The 13,142-nt window shown below is 58.4% G+C and overlaps 1 protein-coding gene across 2 annotated transcripts in view; it reads right to left on the bottom strand.

Moving 5' to 3' along the window:
* The window catches only part of CACNA1I (calcium voltage-gated channel subunit alpha1 I), a 113,016-nt gene that overhangs the window by 5,002 nt on the left and 94,872 nt on the right, over positions 1–13,142 (bottom strand). For both annotated transcript variants that reach the window (XM_032416306.1, XM_032416305.1), the window contains exons 24-34: positions 10,942–11,031; positions 10,173–10,365; positions 9,449–9,600; positions 8,060–8,169; positions 7,328–7,461; positions 6,365–6,435; positions 3,456–3,534; positions 2,645–2,766; positions 1,908–2,246; positions 1,538–1,684; positions 1,019–1,141 (exon numbers count right to left, since the gene is read on the bottom strand). In XM_032416306.1, the coding sequence (XP_032272197.1) occupies positions 1,019–1,141; positions 1,538–1,684; positions 1,908–2,246; positions 2,645–2,766; positions 3,456–3,534; positions 6,365–6,435; positions 7,328–7,461; positions 8,060–8,169; positions 9,449–9,600; positions 10,173–10,365; positions 10,942–11,031 (1,560 nt within the window). The remainder of the gene's footprint in view (positions 1–1,018; positions 1,142–1,537; positions 1,685–1,907; positions 2,247–2,644; positions 2,767–3,455; positions 3,535–6,364; positions 6,436–7,327; positions 7,462–8,059; positions 8,170–9,448; positions 9,601–10,172; positions 10,366–10,941; positions 11,032–13,142) is intronic.

The raw sequence follows: 13,142 nt of genomic DNA, 5'->3' as shown, positions 1-13,142 counted from the left end.
CAGGGCCCCCTTCCAAGGCACATGGACCCCCATGACTTGCTCTCTGAGTCTAGAATAAAACCCGACTACACCTGCTGAGGCCCAACCAGGCCCCAGAAACGGTGCATGCCAACCTCCTGTGTGGGAGAGCACAGGGGTGCAGGGAGAGGCAGGAAGGGGCTGGGAGGGGGGTTAGAGGAGCTATCAGCTGTTAGGGAGGGGATGCAGAGGGCAGGGAGGGGACTGATGGAGGACGGCCCTGGGGGACAGTGGTGCCAGACCCAGGCTGCCCTGCAGTCTAGGGTAAAGAGGCTCTCACGGGCAGGGCCACCGCATCCCTACCTCAGGCCAGGCAGTGCCCTCCCCCTCCACAGCTCCTCTTGGCCTTGAGGTCACCAGCCCAGCGGGAGACACAGTCTGCCATGTGCCCCGACTGCCTAAGTCTGCCACGTGAACACAGTGGCCCTTCCGGGTCTCCAGGCCTCCTGAGACGGCCCACCTCAGGGGCAGAGCTTGGGGACCAGCCCCAGGGCTGGCCTCCCTGTTCTGCCATTCCAGCTGTGTGAGGTGAGCAAGCCGCTTCTCGCCTCAGAGCCCGCACTTACTCAGGTGCTGAATGGGGCCAAATCATCCCGAACGCCAACAGGGGGGAGACAGACACACTGAGTGCAAGTGACTGGCACAGAGTAGGTGCTTGCGTCTAGTGCCACTGTCCTCCATTCTCTTCAGCCTCGAGCCCCCCACCCCACCCCACCATGAGTTTGTCCTGCTTGGGACAACCCCCATTAAATGGATAAAAAATATCCAAAGAAACAAGGAGTGGCTGAGGCCACTGAATGCCGTGACTGGGGCCCTGGCTGGGCCTGTTGCTGCGTGACTTCAGGTTAATCACTCCACCTCTCTGAGCCCCACTGCCCTCATCTGACCAACAAGAGAGAAGAGCCCAGCACACAGCAGGTGCCGCTTACATTTTGGTGCCCTGCGAAGAAGCAGCGTCAGCCTACAAGGACAGCCCCACTAGCCCACTGGGACCGCTCACCCTGCTGTCTTTGCGGCCGAGTGGGCAGGCTGTGGGGTCCTCGAGACTCAGGTCATCACCCAGCAGGATGGAGGAGGACTTGTCTGAGTTCAGGGAGAAGGCCTCCGTCTCGGCCAGCTGCACCTGCAGGGAGAGGTGGCCGCCTCAGGTCACCCCGGGGGCTGGGATGGGGCAGGCCTGGTCCTCCAGGAAGACACAGGCAGGTGGTTAGAGGGGCACAGATCTGCTGAGCACGGACACTATGCCACCACGCACAGGGGGCCCCGTCTGGACAGGGGGTCGGGGACAACACGATGGCGTCAGAGTCAGCACAGTGCTAGGCCGGGGCTGGGCCCGAGGGCAGCCTCATTGCCATGGACTATGACCTCCCAAGCTGGTCCACTTGCCCCCAGGCCCAGCGCTCCTCGGAGCTAAACAGCGTTGGTCAAGTTGGCCCAGGCTCTTCCCTTGGGCTGGCCCCTACCAGGCGTCACGCTGCCCCTGCCACGAGGCGCCAGCTCCCTCCGAGGCTGCCATTACCTCTTGCTTGTCGTGGTGACACTTCTCACAGCCGGCGGGCGAGGAGTAGTGATGGAAGATGGAGCCAGACAGGTTGTCGATGATGGTCAGCTCCCCCTCCAAGGAGTCCTTGATGATTAAAGAGACGCTGTCCAGCCACAGGTTCTCCTAGGCGGACGGGGACGGGGTGGGGACAGGCGGGATTATCGGCCGGGTCCGGGGGGGACTGCGGGGTGGGCGGGGCCCAACCCCCTCGTCACAGGGTCACCCCTTCAACCTGCAACGGAGCTGCGCAGGGCGGGGCCCAAAATGACCCAGGTCTCTGCCTGAGGCCTCGGAGGCCCGGCTGCCCCTTCAGCCCCGTGGTGCCGCCCTCTGCACCCCTGCCCACCTGGGCCGGAGAGTAGCAGCGCCGGCACAGGCGGCCCTCGGCGTCGCCCCCGCCGCCCGCCCCGCCCGGGCCCCGGCCAGGTGCCCCCGGGGAGCTGCCGGGCGGCCGCGGGCTGGGACCCAGACCGTGGGCCATCTCGAGCTCCAGCTCGGCGTCCATCTCGGCGTCCTCCTGGGCCTCCTTGTTGCTGTCGTCCAGGTGCTTCATGAGCACGGCCACCACCACGTTGATGAGCACGAACTGGGCCGTGAGCACGAAGCTGACGAAGTAGAGCGGCGACACAAACTGCAGGCTGCTCAGGCAGCTGCGCTCATCGTGGGTGCAGTCCCGCAACGTGTCCTGCGCCCGGGCCGAGGCTCAGTGAGGGGCTCGTCTCTGCCCTCCGTGAGCCCCGCCCTGCCCCGGCCGGGCTGTGGGCCACACACAGCCAGGGAGCCTCCGCCGCGCGAGGAGGAGCGGGGCCTGCAACCCCTGGCCCTGGGCTGTGGGCCCCAAGTTCCCCTCTGACCCTGGGCGGGTCCCCAAGAATCCGAGCACTGATCCCAGAGCGGCAGTTAGGGGTCGACAGAGGACGCTTTCTGGGCTCATCTCCACCTCGCTGGGCTTCAGAGCCCCAGGCAGGTCCCTGGGCATCCCCTCCCGTGTGCAGTAGAGCGCTGGGCAGGAGCCCTAGCAGTCAGGACCCTGGACCCCAGAACCCAGCCTGCTTGCTCCCTCCCCAGCCTCCCCACGGGTACCTTCATGATCCCATTCCAGTTGTCGCCGGTGGAGACCTGGAAGAGCGTGAGGAAGGCCATGCCGAAGTTCTCAAAGGTGGCATGCCGGCTCATGCCCTCACATGGGTTCTCATCATTGCAGACTGAAAGGCGAGAAGAGGTCAGCCCTGTCCCACTGCAGAGTCCCCCGCCCGGCCCGCCCTGCACCAGGGCCTCCCAGCCTCATCTCAGGATCCCCAATCCTTGGAGGTGCGTGTGGACTGTGCTCAGCCCACAGATGGAGAAACTGAGGCTCAGGGAGGGACACACAAGCTGGCGCTCAGACTCTGGCAAGCCTGGCTCCTCCCCTCACTCGTGTATCAGGTCCTGAGAGGAAGGATGCAGGGGTGAGGGCCAGCCCCCAAGAGAGCCTGGCTTTCTGAAACCAACCCTGTGCAGGGCTGGCTCAGCATGGGCTGTGTTGCCCTCAGCCTGCGCCCTGCCCGCTCTGCTCGCTGGGGCGGTGCTGGCTCAGGGTGAGCACTGGCACATGGGGCCAGAGGGGGGCATCCTGGGGGGGTCAGACAGCTGGGGTCTGCTGCACAGGCCTACCATATGCAGGTGGATCCGGGCTAGCATCTCTCAAAAGCTACTACCCATCCCGGGGGAGGGCGCCGATGGCTGAGGGTCACCCCTCCGTCACCACACGGGCCTGCTGTGGGGGCATCTCCCCAATACAGAGACCCTGATGTGACCCTCTACCGGTGTCTCCAGCCTCCCCACCCTGCTAAGACCCTCCTCCAGGCCCGGTCTGCCCCCTCGCCAGCCCAGGCCTGCTTGGGGAGTCACTCACCCAGCTTCCCAAACAGCTCCACGCCCAGGGCGGCGTAGATAAAGAAGAGCAGCATGAAGAGAAGACCCAGGTTGCCCACCTGTGGGGGAGAGTGGGCGGGGCCAGCCTGAGGGTCAGGCTTTGTGCCCAGGGCTGCTACCCCGCAGCGGCCCCCGGGGTAGGCCAGGTCCAGCACATGGCACAGAATAACAGAATGCGGGTAGAGCCTTTCCCCTGAGCTGCCGGTTTCCAGCACTTCTGATTCATGAGCTCGCTCACTCCACACAACGATCTATGAACTACATGTTACACCATTTTCGAGATGAGAAAGACACACACTGAGTGGTGAAGTGACTTGCCCGAGGTCACACAGCTAGTAAGTGGGAGGACTGGGATTCAAACGCGGCAGGCTGACCCCATGAGCACAATCGCTCCTCCACACAAGCGTGTGGTAGGCCACGTCCCACGAATGAATGCAGAGAGCGAGGGAGGGGGCTCTCAGCAACAGTGCTGCTTCCTCCACAAAGCCTGCCTGGATCCCTCCGGGAGGCAGTCTGACAGTGGGAGTGTAACCTGTGGGTCCCTGTCACCGTCCTCTGCTGGGCTGAGAAGTCCTTGAGAGGAGGGACATGGCTGGATTAAGTCGGACCTGCCTCCTCCGGCCAGCTCGCGGCCTGGCCACGGAGGGAAGTGAGCAGAGGACTCACGCAGGATTGTGAGCCCCAGAAGCTTCCTGCAAACCCAGCCACCCCCGTCCCACGGCTCCTGTGGGAACAAAATGTCCCAGATTATAAACCTACTTCAAATCCATCCATACGCAGAAGACCGCCTGTAACTCATGCTATGGATAAGATAAGGCTCGAGCATATTCTTGCCCTAGAAATGGAATAACTCCTGGAACCCTCAGAAGGCCTGCATGAATAGGATCAGCTGAGGGTTTGCATTAATTGTTGAAAAGTAAACCATGTTAGCACTGGGTGTTATGCACAAACAATGAATCATGGAACACTACATCTAAAACTAATGATGTAATGTATGGTGATTAACATAACAATAAAAATTAAAAAAAAAAAAGAAAAGTAAACCATATTAACCACAACCTCCTAATGCTTCTCTGCTCCAGAGGACAATTTCCTTCTGAGCTGTTGACAATCATACCAATAGCGTCTGACTAATTAAAAGATGTTCTGCTCATTAACGGTACAAGCACTTACTGAGCACCTACAAAACAAAGGAGTGAGCATGGCCCCGGCCCTCAGGTCAGCTTCCCACCCTCTGCAGGGCCGGTGAGCAGCACTTCTTAACCAGGATGGACCTCAGCTTCCCCATCAGTCCCTCCTTCCACCCTCAGCATCTCCCAGAGCCTGCACAGCTGCAGCAGCCTCCTCGTTGGCCTCCCTGCCTCCAACCTCTCCTGCAACCCACTTCTAAAAGGCAGCTCTGCTTGAGGACTTCCTTCCCACTGATGATGCCCGCTGCCCACAGGATAAAGCCCGAGTTTGCTGTCCTGACATCGAACCCCTTTGTGACCTAGACCCGTGGACTCCCTCCCAGCCTAATCTTCCCACCCCAGACTCCAACCACGTAGAAATCAGACTCCATTCGCATATTCCGTTCCCCCTGCAGGGAAGACCCTTTCTCTGTCTTCACCTGGTAAATGCCTCTGCCCCACCCTCAAAGCCCAGGTCACAAGTCACCTCCTCTGAGAAGCCTTCCTTGTTGCCTCTTCCCTCTGCAGGGGGCAGATCCTGGTGGGAAGTGTCATTTTCATAGCACTTCACACAGAATGGAGAAAATGTCCAATGTCCATATGACAGCTAACAGATTTTGAGGGTAAGTCCCCCATGCTACATAGTACTTGGCATGCACATCTCTTGAAGTGCTGATGTGATTGTAATTACTATCCTGTCTCCTACTTGAAGCTGGGACCTCCTGGGCATCTCCATGTGACAGATTCCTCCAAATGGATTTCATGTTAGGAAGAACCACGTCTTTTTGAATGAACACCCCTGCTTGCTTTCCCTCCAGACCTGACGAGAGCCGTGTCGCTTTCCCTTTGTAAGGAGGCTGCTGGGACGCTCACAGCAAGAGTGGAACTCGCTAGCATCCTTAGCCCATGTCCCCGAGAGAATTAGCTTTGCTTCCACCTTCCCAGGGCTGTTAATCTTTTATCCTCATTTTTATCGTGCTGGATTCATGCCCTTTATTTTAAGATGCCTAAAATTCCTGGAGACTAGATGAGTCATCAATGAATAAATGAATGTGTATGAGACTCGCCTCAGAGCAGAGGCCACCCTGAGGGGAGGGAGAAGGGGAGCCCTACAGAGTCAGGACAGTGGGGAAGGGGAGGACTGGGATTGAGGATTTCCCAGGAGGATGAAAGATGCACCCTCTATGGCCCGGATCCTCTCTCCCTTCCACTGGCCAGTGGGATGGGGGTGGGGAGGGGGGTGCTTTCCTACTTCCTAGGGTTTCCACCCAGGTCAGGGTCTCATGCTATCCCCACCAAACAGGTCATATCTGAACCTCCCATTCACATCACCACCTCCTTCTGCCAAGCCACCCTACAAGGTCAAGCTCGAGTCCCCTGTCTTCTTCCCTGATTTCCCCAAGGAGTGTCAGGACCCCTCCCATCCTCCCCACATTGCCCGGAGGCATCTGTCCTTCCCACTAGCCTGGAGACTCCTGAGGGCCGGATAGGGGTCCTCAGAGCCCAGCTCAGGGTCAGCTCAGGGAGCAGGCACTGTGAGCACTTAAAGTCGGGAAGAAAGAGGCAGAGGGGGCCCTTTCCCTCTGTCACAGCCCCGGGCTCAAACCGTGTCTCTGGAGACAGGATTCAGCCCCAGCTCTGGGCAGGCTGGAGAAGGGACATCAGGACCTGTGAGACACCAGTGACAGCCAGGCGGGCCGCCGGAAGGAGGACTTCTTACCTGGGGCAGAGCTTGCACCACCGTGTCCAGCAGGGCCCGCATCCCCGTGGCCATTTTCAACAGCTTCAGCACTGTGGGTGAGACCCAGCCCGGCCCACTCAGCCCAGGGCAGTTGGGGTGTGCGCGTGCATAAGTGAGGAGGAAAAGGGAGAAGCCGGAGGAGCATGTGAGCAAAGGGGACAGCTCTGTGATGCCACGCCGTAAGAACATGGGTGCTGCTGAACAAGGGTGTGCACAAAGACATGCATGCACGAGGTGCAGGTGTCCGAGAGGAGGAGGGCACACGTGCACAGTGGGACCAAAGTATGTCCGTGAGCACATAGTTCACTGCGATAAGGCCAAAGTACCCGAGTGCCCACATCTGTCCCTTCCCTCTGGCTAGAGAGGGCCCCAGTGTTCCGAGCTGAATTTCTCCACACCCTCCCCACCTGGGAACCTGGAGGCTTCAAGCTGTTGCAGGTGGAGGAGCAAGAGAGCAAGAGGCACCCGGGCCAGCACTGAGGCGGGAGGTTTGTGAAAGGGGTGTAGGCCCACCTTCGGGGTGAGGAGGGAGCTTCTGGGAGAAGCGAAGGTTCTAAGAAGCATTGAGGACTGTGCGTCCCGGCCAGTGTTGGACACATGCCCATGAGGAACTAGAGTCACTTCCCGGTGTCTTCCCAGCTGCCCTGAGTTCCTTTCATCCCAACCTGAGACTGGTCCACATGGGTCATGGTGTTATAAGGAGGCGGGGGTGCAATGTGCTATACAGAGTGGTCTGTGGACAAGGGCACGTGAATGTGTACACATGGGGCAAGTGTGTGTGGTGGCTGGTGTGTGCTCCTCCTGGGTGCTGTTCTCCCTACTCAGCAGGAAACCCATCATGCCTATATGCCTACATGCCTCTCCCTCTGCCTGCCCCCCACCCCACTCCTGGAGTCCCATCCCGCCCCTGCCTGTCCCCACCCCATCACCCTTGCCCCTCACCCCGGGCGATGCGCAAAACCCGCATGATGCGGATGATGGTGGGGTTGATGGGCAGTGCTGCGTTGATCTCAATCTCCTCCAGCGTGATGCCCATGACCGACAGCAGCACGATGGCCAGGTCCAGCTGGTTCCACCTGCTCAGCCAGGCAGAGGAGGGCAGGAGTAGGAGGCAGGGTGAGGGGCACTCTGGTTTAGAAATGCCTAGGTTGGGAGGAGCTTCCCAGCTCTCCACCCTCCTGCTGTGGCCCACGGGGATGTGTGGTCACCCTCCCTACTAGCCCCACCAGACCCCACTGGCTCTGGCTCCCTCTCTGCCCCCCCACAGCCTCCAATCCCTCAAGCAAGAGGCTGACCAGGCTAAATAAATATCTCTGGCCTCCTACAGGGGAGGAGGAATAAGCTATGACTTCTAGATTGGAATCCTGAGCCAGCTGCTGCCTCCGTGTGGCCTTGGGCTAGTCCATCTTCTCTGAACATGCCCTGTTTTGCCTGTGGATTACAGAGGACCCATGAGAGATGAGCTGAAGAGACATGGGAGTGTGCCCTGCATCCATCAGGTGGGACCATAATCACTTCCTATTCAGAGCTGTAGGCAGCACTGGGGGCCCCTGGCCGTCAGTGCCCACTTAGTGGGTTCCCTCCTCCAGCTGTTCCAGGCTTCCCCAGGGGTCAGGACTGCTTCCCCATCCTGCAGCCCACTCCATGCTGTCCTAGCCCAGCCAAGCTGCTCACCGATCCTTGAAGAAGCGCCTCAGCCCAAACGCTACCAGCTTCAGCACAGCCTCCAGCACAAACACAGTGGTGAACATGTAGTTGCAGTACTTGAGGGCTGTCTCCAGGGACTATGGAGGGCAAAGAGAAGCATGATCCAGACCCCATGACCTGCCCTCCACCTTCCTCCACTCAGAAAGTCTCTGCCTTTTAAGGGGAGAATTTAGTCCATTCACATTTAGTGCAATGGTTTCTATATCTGCTTTTATTTTCTCCATTTTAATTAACGTGTACTATTTGTTTTACATCGCTATTTCTTCTTCCTTATTTCTGCTGATTTGGTCCAGTTACCCCTCTTTGGAGGCAGTATGAAGTAATGGTTAGGGGTCACGGTTAGGAACCAGGCTGCTTAGCTATGAATCCTGGCCCAGTACATACTCCCTATTCACTATGTGACCTTGGGCAAGTCACTTGACCTCTCTGAGATTTAGTTCCCAAATCTATAAATGGGGGATGATAACAGTACCTACGTCAAAGTGTTGCTGTACAAATTAAGTGAGGTAATAGTCCAGTGCTGGGCACACAAGAAATACTTGGTATTGTTACTCTACTTCTTCATGTTAATTTGGAAGTTCTACAATTACTGTTCATTCTGCTAATGGCTGCCTTCCTTTTCCCTGCATTTATAATATACCTCTCCTGTCATTTAAAATAAGATACCAATTCCTCACCTGGAGGCTCAGCTTCACACTTCGTCTCCCCAGCTCCAATATGTTGAGACTTTTAGAATGCACTTGTCCCTAGATGCTCCTCACATGCCCCTCACAAGCGCTGCTGGCAACTCACTGGGAACTGGTCGTTCTTCCCCAGGCCAGTGTTTGCCTCCAATGGTCCTGCCACAGGAATGCCCCTCCCCCAGGCTCCACGTGCCCAGGCAGTAGTGGAGGCCACATGGTAGGCCTTGAAGGCAAATCTGAGTTCCAGTCCTGGCTCTGCTACTTGTAGGCTGAGTAATCTGGGCAGCATATTTCCTCTGAGCCTCAGTTTCTTCCTCTACAAAATCTGTAGAAAGGCTCCTCCCCCACCTTTGGTTGCTGTGAGCATTAGAGTTAATATTTGTAGTAATTAATTAATATTAATATTTGTAGCATGTCTTTCAGAGTCACGTTGCACACACCACTGCCACTGGAACCCATGTTCAAGGCTGGGCCCAAATGTCACCTCCCCACTCACCGGGAACAAGTGACATTTCCCTTTCTCTCATTTGTCCTACCAAGCCATGAGCTTCCTGGACACAGGGACCCAAATGGGGGTGCTGCTCAGACTCTCCTGCCTCACCCTTTCTCTGGGTCCTGCTGAGGACCCAACTCTACCATGTGACCTCAGGCTGGGGCTGGGCCCAGGGCTCACCGTGGGCTGATTGTAATGCTCCAGGGACATGGTGACCACATTGAGGCAGATGATGAAGGTGATGAAGATGTCCAGGTAGTGGCTGGTACACATGGAATGGATGAGCAGCCGGGTGGGACAATAGGTGGCATAGTAGGGCAGCCGCTGGGCCTCTGCAGGGGGATGCGGGCGGAGGGGGGGAGGCACAGACCACAGAGGGTTGGGGCCCAGGTGGGGGAACAGAGCACAAGGGGGGAATAGCACAGGGGAGGGAGGAAGCAAGGGGAGAGATGTCAGAACACCCCAGGCCCTGAGAGTCAGATTTAGGTCTCCTCTGCCCAGCCAGTGGGGGGGGGGAGGGGGGGCGGCACACAAGGGAATGTGGTAGGAGGTGGGGGAGGGCAGGACAATGACTGTCCCCATCAACCCCAAACACGCCCAAGGCAGGGGCTCTGGGTCTGTTGGGGGGAAGACAGGGGGTCCCACAGCTCAGGGCTCCGCATCCAGGCCTTTGCCTTCAGCTGAACTGAGCCACCAGGGGGTCACCAGTGGACTTGGTGGACAGCAACAGGGGATCAGGTCACCTGGACAGGGAAATTCTGCCCAGGATCGACCCTCTGTTCCCTTCCAGCCCCGGAGGCCCAGAGGCTGGGGGCAGACCCAGGCTGGGCCGCGGCACCGGGAGGACTGGGCACAGACAGGGCGGGCGGCCGGGAGGCCCTGCCCTCCGCAGCTGCCCACTCACTCCGGCGCTTCTTCTCCAGGCGCCTCAGCCGCTTTTCCTCTCGCCGCCGAGCCTCCTCGGCCTCTTGGTGCTGCCGGCACTTGTGGAAGTTCTCCACCACGACGCCCACAAACATGTTGAGCACGAAGAAGCTGACGATGAGCAGGAAGGAGATGAAGTAGAGCAGCATCCAGGGGTTGTGGTTGGGCACGGGCTGCGGGGAGCAGATGGGGCTGAGGCAGGCGGGGCGGGGCACTGCCGTGCTGAGCCTCAGGGAGCCCCCTCCCCAAGCCGACCCCAGCTGTAACACCCTCCCTGACTCCCACTGCCTTCAGCGAAACTCCAGCCCTAGCCCTGGCACACGCAGGGGCCTGTTGACCTTCCAGCCCTCCACCACCTCCTGCCCTCAACACAGGACTCCCTGAACATGGCACTCTCTCACCTCGGGAGCCTGCCCTGCTGTCCCTCTGCCAACTGGCTCAGCCCCTCTCCTGCTCCTGCACTTGGTTCTAGACGCACAAGGCTCTGACCCTCCATGCAGAAGCCAGCTTAGCATGCTCTCGCTGCACAGCAGGGGGATTTGCAAAGCAAATGGCACAATGGCTTATGCTATCTAAGAGCAGCTTAGTGGTGGAAGATTCAGGCTAGGATGGTGAAGGGTGGGCCATGGCTGACAGGGAGAGATCCCGGGGGCTCTGGGTCCTGCTGATGCCAGTTTTAGACAACTGGGCCCCAGAGACACCATGTCCCTCCTCCACTGCCCTCTGCCCTGGCCCCAGCCCACCCCCACCTGTTGGTCCACAGCGACAGCGTCCAGTCCATTGTACATGATGTTCACCCAGCCGTCCTTAGAGGCCAGGACAAAGAGGGACATCAGGGCCTGGAAGACACAGGAAGGGGAGGGCCTACAGTGGTAGGTGCAGACAGCTCTCCATCTTTCTGCCTTCAGGAGGCAGAGAGACAAAGAGACCTTCCCTGAGAATGACAACAAACCGTTCCTGAGGACCTACTATGTGCCTGCCATATACCCTGCAGACACTGCTGCAGGTGAATGAGCACTAGACCAGGAGTCCTGGGTTCAGCTCTGAAAATTAATTTGAGAAAATTCGTGAGCTCTTGTCCCCTTGTCCACAGAATGTAGCTAATGCTTAAGTGCCTGACGTCCAGGTCTACTAACACTTTAAACTAGAAGGTTGCTGACAAACATGAGGGGCCCTGCCATCCTCACCCCAAGCAGGCCTCTAGCACCTGAAAACAGGAGCTTACGAGAGAAGTCAGGAGCCCTAAGCACCGCCCAAGCTCTGCCACTCACTGGCTGGGTGACGCGGGGCAAGTTCCTCAACTTCTCTGGGCCCCAGCTTCCTTGTCTGTAAACGGCAATAATTACCCTCACTAATGTGAGACTTTAACTGGAAGGAATGCCCAGGAGACACCAGCCAAGGCTCCTACACAGATGGCAGGCCAAAGCACGCTCACGTCCCCTCAACAGGACTACGGGCTGGTCCTGCAGCAACGGCACAGTGCCTCGCACACAGTAAGTACTCAATAAAGGTTTTCTGAGCTGGACAGCACCATCACCCATTCTTGCAGAGCCCCAACCACCAGCGGTTGACCAGAGGTCACACACCACATTCCAGAAGCTCCCCCATACTTCCAGCACACTTGCTCATTTGTTGTGGCCCAGGGCCCTGGGCAGGGAAATGGGGTTCTGGGATGGGTCTCCTGCCCCGCAAGGGCCCCTACTTCCCATCCCCCAAGGCACAGACTCCTCCTCTTCCCTTCCAGGTGGGAATGGTGCTGAGGGCTGCCTGGAAAGGGCTCAGGCCCAGGAGGAGGTCTGAGCAAGGGACACAGAGGGAGCCCTCGTGGCCAGGGAGGGACACGAAGCCTTCACATGCCAAGGGGCAAATGTTCCTGTGGGCCCTGGGATCACAGAGGCCTGAAGTGCAGAGCCTGGGCCAGGGAAGCATATAGCTGCTATCACTTCCCCATTTACAGATGAGGGCACCGAACCGCAGACACCGGAACTTTCCTGAGTGGCCCAGCAAGCAGCCAAAGGCTCTGGGCCGTGCTGTAACTCCCCCATGTGCACGCTGAGGACACCTTACTTCTGGCTCCAGGGGTGTCAGCCTGGCATCGAGCGTGCCCAGAATGGGAAAGGGCTAGGGATGCTCCATGGGAACAGGGCCCGGGGCCTGGCACTGAGCTCAGGGAGTCGGGAACAAGCTCACGAACTGTCCCCACAGGCTTTCCCTCAGCTTCCTGGAATATCTTTTTTTTAAAAACCTCGGTTTTATCAACCATTGAGTCGTTAACAACTTGAAAGGCACTGTTTCTGGAAAATCTGCAGGGCCTAGGGGAGCTCCGGCGTCCCAGTTCCTGACCGCTTTCCCTGTCCACTCGTTGCTTCTCTATGGCCCCATAGCTCCTCTCCCAGAGGGCATGACGAGTGGGATCCCTGGTCATGTGAGGTGAGAGTTTCAATGGCATCCAGCCAGAGGGTCCCTGGCAGAGGAGCAGGGCACAGGCCCTGGGTCCCACAGACCTGGATCCTGTTCCCTCCTTGTGTGACCTGGGGAAGGCACTCTCCCTCTGATTATACCTAGCCACCTGGCTGGGCCCTCAAGAAATAGTAGTTGTTGGGGTGGGGGGGTTAGTATAAAGCTCTTTGGAGGCAGCCCACTGTGGGTTCTCATCTGGGGCACTATGCAATGGGTCAAACCCAGCAGGCCCCCAGGAGAGGGGACCAAGGGCAAGGCAGGAACTGGGCAGGAGGCCTGCCTGCCCACTGAGGTGGAGAGCGGAATAGATGGGTGCTGGGAGAGGAAACCCACCCTGGGCCAGGGGCTTGCTACACTCTGTTACCACTGCCTGCCTGGTAGGCCATCACATTCCCATTTTACAGATAAGGAAACCGAGGCTCAGAGAGCCCACACCTACAGTAAGTGGCACAGAGCCGGGATTCACAACCAGGTCTGGCTGTCTCTAAAA

This window comes from Phoca vitulina, unplaced genomic scaffold (genome assembly GCF_004348235.1).
Source record: "Phoca vitulina isolate PV1807 unplaced genomic scaffold, GSC_HSeal_1.0 scaffold19, whole genome shotgun sequence".
NCBI lineage: Eukaryota > Metazoa > Chordata > Mammalia > Carnivora > Phocidae > Phoca > Phoca vitulina.
Note: the sequence above shows the minus strand (reverse complement) of the source record. Positions and strands in the feature narration are given on the sequence as shown.